Below are 13,990 nucleotides of genomic sequence, written 5' to 3'. Positions count from 1 at the left end.
TAGTTTTGAGAAAATTAGCATTTCAGTGACGAACATCGTTTTATATTATCATATTTTGAAAATATTTCTGCAACATGAACAACCAAAATCACCGTAAGACGCAGTAAATTCCATAGTCTTTGCAAATTGCAAAATTCGAAAAGGGGTCACTCAAGTATTACGTCAGCATCGATCGGGGAGGGGTTTCCGATTTGCTACTACTACTACTACTACTACAAAACCACGCATGCACCTCGTCCATATTCCTTTGCGAAACCTCTAACGAATTGGTACATGCGGGAATGTGCGTGTACGTGTAGCGAAACCTGACGTGAAGTTTGTTTCTGTGTAATGCTTGTTATGTGTCGTGCTGCCATCTGCCACCAGTTTTTCTAACTGTGAGTGAAGTGTAATGATTGAATAATTTATCGTTATAGGCGTGTTGCTCTCTGTGGCGAGACTTTTTAATGGGGAGATCGGCTCGCATTTGCGCCTTGAAGTTGGAAACCACAGGAAACCAACTTCAGCCGACCACCACTGTGGTGACGGTGGGGTTCGAACCCGGATCCCCGCGATGCGAGTTCGTCACTATGACCATTCGACCACCACAGCGGCTTCCCGATTTGCTGAATTTGATGACGGTGGCGGGGGGGGGGGGGGTTTGGATAACGCTTACGTCATTAACCACCCTGATATGAAAATATGAAATGTTCTTAATGGCGTCTTACTCGGTGCGCCAAAAACGAGAAAAAACCTTTCTATATTTTGTAGGCGCTTGAAGTAACACGAGTAACATTCTTCCCCTATTAAAAAGTGCCCTTCAGAGCCACTTTAGTGATCTCTAAATTTTTCACGGATCCAAGAGATCTGGAAATGTGTCACGCATCACTCAAGCGATCCGTAATTATGCCGCGGATCACTTAAATAATCTGGGAATGTGCCGCGGGTAACTTGGGTGATGTAGAACCGCACTGATGCGCGCGCTTAATTGCTCTAAATTTGTGCCACGTGTCACTCAAGGGACTTCTAAATCTCCCACGGATCGTTCAAGTGTTCTGCACTGTCCCAGGTCATTTAAGTGATCTGAATATGTGCCACGAGCCGCTTAAATGCACTGGAATTGTACCACGGGTCACTTAAGCGAAGTGTAAATGTGCCGCTTCGTTCATTTTTACAACTTTAGGCTTGAGGAGGGCAGGCCGCATCAGATAACCCCCAGGTCCATATTTTGTCCGCCGGCCTTTATGGGATTCACCGTATATGGCTTAGAGGGTGGGTCTCAATGAATTTATTAAAGATAAATTTTGAGTTCATAGCCTTCAAATAACATTAAAAATTAACAGAAATTGATTATAACAACATATAAAGGTATTTTCTTCCGAAATTTCAATTGAAAAAAATTTGAATTAAAAAAATAAATTTTTGATCGTCCGTGAGGGGAGGGGGCACGAGCCCCATATGCCCCCGTGTACGTCTCTGATCACAAAAATATGCGTTAGGATTCAGAGGGGCAGAGCTGATGACGAAATTTTTCCGTGACAAGGGGGGAGTTTTGCTGACTTTTGCTGACAAAGGGGAGAGTGGGGGTCAAAAATGGCAAATTGCTGACGTAATACTTGAACGGCCCCAAACGTGGTTTTTTTTGGATTTTTGTGTGCATTAATCCCCTTCCCACCTTAAATCGAAGCCATGCCTCTACGACGAACGTTGATGGGATAGAGGCCGCTTTTACAGGACACCCAGTATATAAATAAATCATTGGAATTTATACTTAACCGCTGCTTTCACTATGATTATCCATACAAAACAATCGATTGGCGAATGATACTAATATAACAAATCGACAACCTCGTTGTAATCCGTGTTACATCACAACGCAAATGCAGAATAACTTCAGAATGCAACCCGCCGCGCCAATTACCGCCATCGCAGCTCGAAGAACGAAACGCTGGTTGCTAGTAGCTTATGAAAAACGGTTCCTCTCTCATCCCATCATCTTCGGGCCTCTCTTCGGCGTACCTCGATCTGTAGCCAAGTTTTAAAATTATGTATACGGAAATGAATATCGGTGGTAACATTCCTATTATGAAACCCGTCACATTGAACTTCCGTATTTCCTCCTCCTCCTCCTCTTCTTCATCTTTCTCGTTAGAAAATCCTATTCCACAGAAATGGAAAGAAGAAAATCTCAATATAAACATTATTTTTCCCAACATTATAAATAGATGAGCTTTTTGATTGTTATACGTACATAGCCAAGATGCATCACATACATTACATATACACACATTAACCGAGGCCCTAGTTTATCAGTATGGAGTTACAGAAACATTTGCATTCGATGGATTTATCTGGAATTTTCACTAAGATTACGATCTCTCTGATGTCGTAAAGAAGACGAACTTCAACTGCAATCAGAGATTTCTTTCCCGAAGTGTCCCGAAAATTCACCGACTGCAATTCACCGAATGGTAAATTCATCGCTTGGGAAATTCACCGACGACCGTTCGACATGAGTGTATGAATGAACGAGAGAGTGAGTGAATATATGAATGAGCTCACTCACTCACCACGTTGTGCACTCACTCACTGTTTCGCACACTTGATCATTAGGTCACTCACTCTGTTACTAACTGACAAAGTCGCTCATTATTCCTTATATCACTCACTCACTAGGTCGCTCATTATATCACCCACTCACTAGGTCCCTCACTTATTCGCTAGGTCACTCACTTACCCACAAAGTCACTCACTATGTCACTCGATCATTCGCTCACTTAATAACTCGGTCACTCATTTACTCACTAGATAGCTAACTTACTTGTTAGGCCACTCACTTACTTGTTAGGCCACTCACTTACTTCTTAGGCCACTCACTTACTCACTAGATAGCTAACTTACTTGTTAGGCCACTCACTTACTCACTAGATAGCTAACTCACTTGTTAGGCCCTTCACTTACTCACTAGCTCGCTCACTTTGTCATTCACTTACTAGGTCACTCATTTTATCACTCACTTGGTCGCTTATCCTCTCATCAACTCACTGATTTACTCACTCTGTTACAAAATCAATCACCTGGTCTCTCACTTGCTTAGTAGGTCGCACACTCTGTCACTCACCAACACTTAGTGTTAGTTGCACACTCTGTTACTCCGTAAGTACCTCATTTTATCCCTAACTCACTTGGTCACTCGCTCACTCACTGAATATATCACTTACTCTAGGTCCCTCACTCACTAACTACTGTATCATTTTGGGCCGTATTCACCGACATGGTTTAAACTGTAGTCACAATTTTTTGGATAAGAGATCAATATAGATTGGTTAAAAACCTGAATTTAACCAATCCGTGTCGATCTCTTATCAAAAAATTATGACTAGTTTAAACCATGTCGGTAAATACCGCCCTTACTGACTCAGTCATTCGATCATTCCTCACTAACTTGCTGGCTCACCGACTCGTGTCGAACTGTTGTCGGTGAATTTTCCGTAAAACGGATTCAACGCATACTCACCATATAAACTAAATAATCTGCTCGCGTATCCATAATCATTCGTGGCTGTACAAGTATAGTTTCCATAAAATATTTCACTCTGGTCTGTAGAAAAATTTAAAAAATGTTCCCCGTCGTCACTCCTCCGGAAGAAAAGCGAAGAGCTGGTGACGCAGTGCGTTCTTTCGGACGTTATGCTGTGGCTCTGGTAGGTGGCGTTGTCGTTGACGAGGGGCACGCTGTCTTTGTACCACATCAAGCTGGCTGACGGAACGGCTTCGGCTGTGCAGGACAAGCGACCGATCACGTGACGGTCTGGTGAGGATGGGTTATTGCTACTGTATTGGTTTGGCACTGTGATCACTGGTGGAACTGCGGGAAATAAAAAAAGCATTGTGTATACCACTTCTCACAAATGAAAACATATGGAGATACGTATTTCTTATTGCCAACCAGCATATGGGGAGGGGACGATACCCCCCACAGTACAGGGAAAAATTGTGTTCTTTGCATAGGCAGAGGACAATATCAATTGCAATTTGTACGGCACATGTGTGCGATCTTTATTTCTTCTCCATCCCTTCATAAATACGATCTCAAAGTTTCTTGGCTTTCTTATTAGTAGATGAAGCTGTAGACAGCTCATAGCGCTCCAAATCAATTGTAGACATCCTATATTTTTATTCAGTGCGTGGCCATTTGACTATGAATAGAACTCGTATGATCCTCTAGTCCCATGTTTCTCAACCGCCGGGCCGCGATTGATCTGCCGTTTCCTTTTCCCCCATTCATGTTCCGTTAATCACGTGTTTGACCGGGCCTTCCACTTACAAAAATAAATGAAACCGGGCCGCGTGCTTCCAAAAGTTGAGAACCACTGCTCTAGTCCACACTACGACCAACAAAATGCACCAGTCCGGCTCCTAATATACGTCTTTTCTCCAGGAATAATTTTTAATTTAATTATTAATCTTTTTTTTTTGTATGTGTAAATAACAATCAATTTAATCCCTGTTACAGTTTCCCCTTCTTTTTTGTGGCAAGCAATATCTTTCCGAAGCCAATTTAAGTATAGTGCATAGGCGTAAGTGCCTTCGAATTACATTTAATCAAATGCATGTGTCACTATGAAATCAATACTATACGAAGCCCAAATCTTTTTAAAGTGTAATTCGAAACCGGATATGGGCCAGCCAAGATCACCGATTCGCTCTATAGCTATGAATTGCATCCGTATTCATTTTCTTTTGTCATGGAGGCCCCTCGTGATATATATAACCAAGGACATTCAATTAGACAAATACTTTATAAGCTACGTAAACATAAATTTAAATTTAGCTTCACTCTGTTCATGTGTTAATGGAAATCTTAAAACCATAATGAGTAATTTTGGGATTGCAATGAGTAATCATAGCTCATCAAACCCCTTCATGTATTCGTTTATACTTTTCATGCATATATTTTATTGTTGAAAACTAAAAGTAAACGATTCTTTCACATATTTAACTAATTATTCTCAAATGATTGATGTTTGAGCAATTAATGACGTCGTAAAAAAACCCTTACGTTTAGTTTTTAAGCGATATGAATCACTGAATCATGTGAGCAATCCAATAAATATAACGGTAGATGAATAAAGCACGACTGCGTGTATGAGTTATCTAAATAACATCATACGGGTCTGCAAACTATAAAAACATATTTTCTTCAATCTTTTCTGGGTTTTAAGCACCATTCATACCAATAACCATAAGAAAAGCATCCTATGACGTTTATTGCACTAGAAGCGCTAGTGGCAAGCACTGGAACAGTGCACATGCATATACAACACTCGAGTGTTTTAGTGAGTACCATGGATGTTCAGAAACATGAATTCTATATGCTTTATGTATGCGAAAATGTGAATTACGGCCAAAAGAAACCGAAATTCCGTTTTTTTTAGACACGTGATTATTAGTTTGCGTTGGATGCTAATCTCATATAATCTCACTATATCGAGCCTAGCCTGTCCAGGGGCGTCTTAACGGCAGAGCCAACGAAGCTCTAGTTCTGTAGGGTACCCTCCTACAAATTTTGTACGAGATTTTTTATGTATAAGTAGTGCTCAACCGGTACCCAGAACTTGTCAAGACGACCCTGGGCAGGACGACAATCACAGTATCAAAAGCATAGAAAAATTACAGAAATATCGTTATTTAATACATTGGACGATAAGGCGCAGCTTCTTCCTCAGAAGTGTAGATCCAAGAATGTCGGCAACCTCGCAAACGTACACGCCGCCATCTTGGCGCCTGACGGAAGGAACGACTAGAGAAGGCCCCCGGACTATGACGTCACCGCTCGGCGTCTTCCAAGAGATCAGAGCCCTGGAGATATTGGAGCTGACCTCGCACAGGAAGTGCGCTTCGTCGCCAAGACAGACGCGCAGCTCTAGTGTCGTACAGGATGGTATCCGTCTGGTGACGGGATCTACATTACGTACAGAAACGAAAATGTTATGAGTAAAATATATAATTGCATAATTTCACAAAAAATAATGTTTAGCTCAAGAAAAGTCTCATATTATAGGATGAAAAGCAACTTGCAATGAAACAATGCGTTGTCTTTCGGAACGTGCTCAAGCTGTACGGAAATTCCATAAATATTTTCTGTTCTATATTTTTTCTTATATCTGTTTTGCCATATTTCGGCTGATCAAATGAAGCGAAAACCTTTCCTAATTTCTGCTTACAGCACAAACATGTTTACTGAATTATGCAGAGCAGGTTACAGTATCACATGACAGGTCATACGGGAATATTTATGGAATTTCTGCACATCATTAGGAAGTACGAAAGCCTGGATAACCAAGCGGAGATCGAGATGTAGTTCGGAAAGAAAATTCAGATTCCTCTGTGGGGAATCGAACCACCAATCTCTCACTGTCCGGGCGAGTGTTCGAACCATTGAACTGCAGAGGACAGACATTTTCATTCCTTAGAGCATATTTATGAATGCTGAACGGGACTGCGCAAGGACAGCCTCCTAGCACAGCTAATAACTCTTACGACGTTAGCCCCCAGATGGCGACATATAGAGAGAGACGATGTCACTCTCCGCTGTTCATACGAAGTAAGAAAGCCTGGATAACCATCATACATAGGCTCTAAGGAATGAAAATGTCTGTCCTTTGTAGTTCAATGGTTAGAACACTCGCCCGGACAGTGAGAGATTGGTGGTTCGATTCCCCACAGAGGAATGTGAATTTTCTTTCCGAACTACATCTCGATCTCCGCTTGGTTATCCAGGCTTTCGTACTTCGTATGAAAAGCGGAGAGTGTGACATCGTTTCTTTCTACATCATTAGGCGTTTTGTATTTTCGTTGTATTTGTCTTATATGTTGGGGATTTTCTGAGCAGGGAAAGATTAGCTGATCGAAATGTCTAAAGAACCATACACACCCGCTACAGATGATTTTCAACAAATGTTCTAATGGAAATGTTCCATCCAGCGATTATTTTGGATTTCATGATTATCTTAAAAAACCTGGATTGTCCAGGTTGACTTTCGATGTCCACCATGATCGTGAAATGTGGCAATATGAGTTTTGCATTAGAGATCTCACGAAATTTATATCTATAGATTTCACCTATAATACGGAAGTGCGCTTCACTCAGTTGCTCGATTTTTGATGACGTTCACTTTTGCCGTCATAATAGTTCGCAGGATGGTGTTCGAACGACGATCCTGAGCAGCAACCTCGCAAACGTACGCGCCGCCATCTTGGTGCCTGACGGAAGGAACAACTAGATAAGGCCCAAGGACTATGACGTCACCGCTCGGAGCTTATGAACATTTTGAGCACGTTCTTAATACAAGCCAAATCTTTAATTCTTTCATGTGCTCTGATGTTTCCAATATGTAGATGAGGGGTTCGCTCGGAAAAAAAGGCTGTTTTTGGTGCGAGTTTGTTTTCTTAACTTTTTTCCCGCACTCTTGAATACTGCGGTGTTTCTCAAAGTGTACGTCACCAACCTCTATCAGTGGTTAGCATCATTAAGAATTTGCAGAATACTGCGGTGTTTCTCAAAGTGTACATCACCAACCTCTATCAGTGGGGCCACGGCGAGCTGGAGATATTTATTTGTGTGCCTGTCTGTGCTTTGAAGTGGCTCTTTTATATGAGGAAATCATCTATCACAAACGATTCTGGGGGCTGTACATGAACCACGAACTGGGCAAAGGAACCACGTGTGACAATTTTGAGCACCACTATAATACTGAATTATAAAATCCGTTTCCAGCTACACCCCCAAGAAGACTTTCATACGACAACAGACCAAACATGGTTGTTAAAAGAGTCACTGCACAAAAACATAAACAAAATCCGACCATCAATTGTAAAGAGTTAAGAAACACTGATCTTCTCTGAAAGGTAGTAAAAGTCCAACAGGCTCTCGGGAAATCCCGCACATATCAGAGGATTACCGAAATCGCTGAACTACTGGAAGCCAATTGAAAAAGCCCATTTAAATAGCATTGGATGTTTGCCATGTTTTTTTCTCCTGGGGTTGCCTCAAAAAAAAATCCTCCTGAAGACGATCGAAATAGCGCACGGGCGGAGTATCGATAGTCAACTTTACTTCTTGCAATTTGAATCGAACCAAGAGTTAAGCACAACGACTGCAATAAATTCCCATAATGCATTTGAACTCAAAGCTGACGGAAGTTTTCGTGATTCTTTTCAACAGACAAAAGCTCAGACAAAAGAAACTTTGAATCAGAAAATCTATGCGAATAATATAAAGTCGAAAAAGTAATATCGCTTTGTATAAATGAATATCTTCAAATTCTCGGGTTGTTTTAAAATTGCAGTAAAACCTTGAACGCAAAAATTTACTATTTTCTTCTACATTCTCCTTCCTCTTAAGAGAATTTATATACCCTATTTTTCTTTTTAAAAAAAATACACCGAGGATAAATTTCCCTGTACATTCATATACATGATACTTAAAATGGTAATTTATTTCAGTTGCAAATGCAAAGAGAACTTGCAACAATGTCGAATCATATCTCGCTTGGAATTTTATGCTGCTCTTGAAATAACTAGAAATTTATTCTATTTCGAAACATGGCGTGGGTGGAGTTTTGTGCTCCACTGCCGCCATCTTTTTTTTCTCTCGTGTTTAACTATCCGTAAAGGAGAAAATAATATATCTTTGTACGTAACAAAATAAAAGACATTTTGTAACTTAATATTCTCTCGGGGGGGAAATAATTTCCAGGAATTGTAGAAATTTTACTGTCGGAATTTATGGCAGTGACGTTATCGGGGACACATTTAAGAAGTCGTAAAAATTTATTTCGGATAATCATATATCGCTATTTTTCTTTCAGAGAGATAAATTATATTTTAATTGGAAATTTTCTCTTAAAATTAATGTACAGGGTGTGAACAAAAAAAAAAAAATACAGTTTTGTGTGTTCAGAGGAATTTCTGCAGGTTCTTGATAGTCGGGGTTGATGGGATCCGGAGATTTCACCTCCGTGACCGTATGAGTGACCAAGTTATTAAGTGAGTGACCGTATGATTGACAAAGTGAGTGTGCAATCGACTGTATGAGTGAGTCACCATATAAATGACCAAGTGAGTGACTATGAGTGGCCGAGATAGTGTGCAATTGGCTGTATAAGTGACCAAGTGAGTGACTATGAGTGGCCGAGATAGTGTGCAATTGGCTGTATAAGTGACCAAGTGAGTGACTATGAGTGGCCGAGATAGTGTGCAATTGGCTGTATAAGTGACCAAGTAAACAGCCATATAAGTGACCAAGCAAACAGCCATATAAGTGACCAAGTAAATAGCCGTATAAGTGGCCAAGTAAACGACAGTATAAGTGACCCAGTAAATGACCATATAAGTGAGCGAGTTTGTGACCATGAATGATCAAGTGAGAGAGGCCGTATGAGTGGCCAAGTGATTGACCGGATGAATATGTGTGAGTGACTATATGGTTGAGTGAATGACCGGATGAGTATATGAATCACTGTATGTTTGAGGTAGTGACTGGATGAGTATGTGAGTGTGAGTGGCTGTATGTTTGGGTGAATGATCAAGTGAGTGACGTAACTCACATAGTATTTATTCAAAGGATGAAATGTCGAGTATGAAATATCCGGGTCTGACTGTCCAACTCACTTTGTCGCTCACTTGGTCACTCATACAGTCACCTATTTGCTCACTCATACGATCATTCATACGGTCAGGGCAGGCGAAATGTCAGGAAATAAATGTCCAACACTCATAGGATCACTCACTTTGTGACTCATACGATCGCTCGCATGGTCCTTCACTTGGTCACTCATACAGTCAGGGCAGGCGAAGTGTCGGGGTCAGTTTCCGTAAACCCAGATTTAAAGCAAAATTGGGAATATATTCGAAGTATTGCTGCAGTCACATGAGGCATGTTCTCTGAGTGTGGTGCTTTGTAATAGTGATTGACTATTATGTCACTTTTGCTTCGGGATTTTTGATTTTATTTTTTCAGCCGTGATCGACGTCTGTGTCTGTATTTTGTCACATGGTCTAGAACTTGGATATTTTACCCTAACATTTCACCAGCCCTGACCGTATGAATGATCGTATGAGTGAGCAAATAAGTGACTGTATGAGTGACCAAGTGAGCGACAAAGTGAGCTGGACATTCAGCCCCGGATATTCCATACTCGACATTTCGTCCCTTGAATAAATACTATGTGAGTTACGTCATTCACTTGGTCATTCGCCCAACCATACGGTCACTCATACTCACATACTCATCCGGTCACTCACTCAACCACACAGTCACTCACACATATTCATCCGGTCACTCACTTGGCCACTCACACGGCCTCTCTCACTTGATCATTCAATACAGTCACAAACTCGGTCACTTATACGGTCATTTACTTGGTGACACATACGGTTATTTACTTGGTGACACATACGGTTATTTACTTGGTGACACATACGGTTATTTACTTGGTGACACATACGGTCGCTTATACGGTCATTTACTTGGTGACACATACGGTCGCTTATACGGTCATTTACTTGGTCGCACATACGGTCATTTACTTGGTCACACATACGGTTATTCACTTGGTCACACATACGGTCACTTATACGGTAATTTACTTGGTCACACATACGGTAATTTACTTGGTCACACATACGGTAATTTACTTGGTCACACATACGGCCACTTATACGGTCATTTACTTGGTCGCACATACGGCCACTTACACGGTCATTTACTTGGTCATACATACAGTGAATTGCACATTTTCTTGGCCACTGATAGTCACTCACTCATACAGTCCATTGCACACTAACTTTGTCACTCGTACGGTCACTCAGTTAATCACTTGGTCGCTCACACAATCAGTTAGTCATACGGTCACGGCAGGTGAATTATCAGGGGCGAAAACGTCCCAGGGGCGAAATGTCGGAGGCGAAATCTCAGTGGTCATCAATCATTTTCTGTGATTGCAGCTACATATTGTTACAAGTCATGCTCGCTCTAAAACTGGACTTTCCTTCGTAGTGTTCTTTGACTGCGATAGAAATTTTGATACGCCGATGTTCTTTGTTCATTTTCTGCGTCTGCAGCTGCATATGTACAGGGTGCCGTGAAAGTGCTAGTGCAGCCTTGATCTCATCGACCGTCCGTCGTAGAGGTATGATTCCAATTTAACAAATGCTCAAAAAGTCGTTCAAAAATTACCCTGCACTAGTTTGGAGAGTGAAAATACAGTTTGTCGCTAAATAAGAAATCTAAATTTGTATACACTCCCTTCTTCCGTCAAACTTCCAGTTGGAAAGCTGCTGCCCTGTCTATATTGAGGCCAACAAAAAAATTCCAAGTCAAATATTCGCTAAAGATATGCAAATATCCTAGCGAATATCCAGTGAATTTATAATTCAAAAATTGCAGAAAAGTTATGAAAGAACAGGAAAAAACTAGCGGAAAAAATGCTTGTTTTCCCTCCTCCCATTCAAATATCTCAGCAAATATTGCGCTTAAAAACGTGAATTTTTTTTAAGTCTCAGGAGAGGCAGGGCGACAACTTTATAATTGGAAGTTAGAGGACAGGGGGACCGTATAGACATTTATTTATTTTTTTGAATTTTGTTGCACACTGCATTATCACTCTCAAAATTGGTACAGGGTAATTTTTGAACGCATTTTGAGCATTTTTCAAATTGAAACTATACGTCTACGAGGGATGTTCAATGAGATAAAGTCTGCGTTAGAACTTACAAGACACCCTGTATATAACTGTGTACATCGTATCAAGCGCCAACACTAGATAGCTCTCTATCATGGCCTGTGACTACACGCACACACACACACACTTACACTCTTAACATTTTTTAACCTCCCCAATGTAGATAACATACAGTATACACATCGCTACCAATCATGTAAGTGACAACCATGGGCCCTTATTGGTAAGCCTGAGATGGCTTCCAGGGGAAGGAAGTGTGGCGGGAATTCAATGAAAAATCTGACTATTCCACGTCCATCTGGTTCAATACATTTCTGATAGCACTAATGCATAAAGAAGATCAATAAACAAAATTGTTTCACACGTGATTAGCAACAACAACGCTTGTACGTCCTTGTCGTCACACACACACAATTACAAACGCAATATGTCCGCAATCACACTTGATACGTCCTTGTAGTCGATGATCCAATCCGAATCTACAGATGAACGCGCTCTCAGACCCTCCCATTCACCGGCCACTCAGATCCACCTTTTAATTGTAATAAAACTTCCCGGATACACCCATCCTTCGGGAATGCTTCGATGTCTCTCCGAGATGGGGGAAAAAAGCAGGCGTTTCCGGTCTTTAAAGGTCAAAGTAGTAACAACGTCACCTATTCTGGTTTATTCGGTCTAAATGAACATTTTAGAAGTCACGTCACTTATTAATACGGATTTTTATAATTACAATTCCGTGATATTACAATGTCTATTTGCAAATGCACGCTTACCTTTGGATGCGCGACGGTTCCGTTTGTGCGCCGTTCGAACGCATGCGCCGTCCGTTTCTTCATCGTCGTCGCTCGCGATGTGATGGATGACGAGGCAGCAGCGATTGACGTTGGTTCTATTTACAGACGTGGGCAACCGGTTGTTCCTCGGCAGGTTTTTTGGTTTGGTCCGGCACTTCACCTGGTGCAAAAACCGAAACGTTTCATGTCGGTAAATAGTTACGGAAGCTCCCTATAAACATGTATATAAACTGTATACGTGTGTCTGAAACGTTACGGCGTTAGTCTAAAGTCCGTGATACATTTTTAGAAATTTATATAAACTCAGCTTATATATATTTAACCCTTTGAGATTTTTTTTTAATTTGAACAAAAGCTGACTCTGCCCACTGGTAATTCATTGAAAGACGGAAAACATGTCTGTGCTGATCCATGGGCTCGGGATTGCAAATATGAGAGGGTTTCAAAACGAGCTATTTCTGGATTACCGAAATGAGAGGATTTCAAGGGGACATCAATCCTGTGATTAGAAGCCAAATAATTTCTATTATTTGGCTTCCAATCAGGATGTTGCATAATGTCGGAAACCCGTTTTCTGAAAGTTATGGTACGATTTCATCATGAAAAGGAACGCATTTTGTAGTATTTGGTAAGCGCCATCTAGCGTTTGTATCTTTCATAGAAAAAAAAAGATTTATCTGTCGGTTTTTCACAGAATTTTACAGCATGTAATTCTATTCTGTAAACAATGCTAATATTTGGATCTTTATCTGAGCTCTTATCTGTTTAAAATCCACAAAAATAAAAATAAATAACTGTTTATTGTTATTTAAAAGAATATTAAATTTATAAAAAGCCTTTTTATGAATTGAAATACACCTATAAGCAAAAAGTTTGTAATGGCGAAAGCTCTGATGTGAGATTTCAAATGGATCATGAGGGCGATCTGCGTGTTCACCATTTATTTCCCACAAATTAATGCAAAAATTCCAGGGGAGTCCCCCCCCCCCCATCGAGGGGTTAGCGCACCAACCTCTCGACGAGTATAAAAAACAAGCCTGCCATTCGGAATCGGCAATAAATTGTAGGTCCCGGTCTAATTAGCCCTCGTGTGCAGCAAATGATCAGGAGTTATTTAAGTATTACGTCAGCATCGAGGGGGAGGGGGTTTCGGCTTCGATGACAAGGGGGGTTTGAAGGTTGCTTACGTCATCAACCACCCCTTTTTGAAGATATGAAATAGTGTAAGCTGCAAACGAAACTTTGCTTGGGGGGCAAAAATGGCTGAAAATCTGCTTACGTAATACTTGAATGGCCCCTCAATCAATGATCAAAAATTCCAGTGACTCGTCGTTTATCTGCACAGGGTTAATGCTATCGACCGCCCAACTGGGTACGTCTGGGTAAAAAATTTAAATTTTGTTTTTTCTTTATATATAAATTCAATGATATTGAAGTAAAAGTAAGTATTACGTCAGCATCGGGGGGGGG

The 13,990-nt window shown here is 40.8% G+C and overlaps 1 protein-coding gene across 1 annotated transcript in view; it reads right to left on the bottom strand.

Annotated features, from left to right (window-relative positions):
- Positions 1 to 648: 648 nt before the first annotated feature.
- LOC149081516 (uncharacterized) overlaps positions 649 to 13,990 on the bottom strand; it is a 108,477-nt gene continuing 95,135 nt past the window's right edge. Inside the window, exons 3-6 of the mRNA XM_089237358.1 lie at positions 12,500 to 12,680; positions 5,678 to 5,944; positions 3,497 to 3,847; positions 649 to 2,137 (exon numbers count right to left, since the gene is read on the bottom strand). Of these exons, the coding sequence (XP_089093484.1) occupies positions 1,935 to 2,137; positions 3,497 to 3,847; positions 5,678 to 5,944; positions 12,500 to 12,680 (1,002 nt within the window). The 3' untranslated portion in view covers positions 649 to 1,934. The remainder of the gene's footprint in view (positions 2,138 to 3,496; positions 3,848 to 5,677; positions 5,945 to 12,499; positions 12,681 to 13,990) is intronic.

This window comes from Pholcus phalangioides, unplaced genomic scaffold (assembly GCF_987345545.1).
Source record: "Pholcus phalangioides strain wild (caught in Gottingen) unplaced genomic scaffold, Ppha-v1.0 ptg000010l_1, whole genome shotgun sequence".
Classification (NCBI taxonomy): domain Eukaryota; kingdom Metazoa; phylum Arthropoda; class Arachnida; order Araneae; family Pholcidae; genus Pholcus; species Pholcus phalangioides.
Note: the sequence above shows the minus strand (reverse complement) of the source record. Positions and strands in the feature narration are given on the sequence as shown.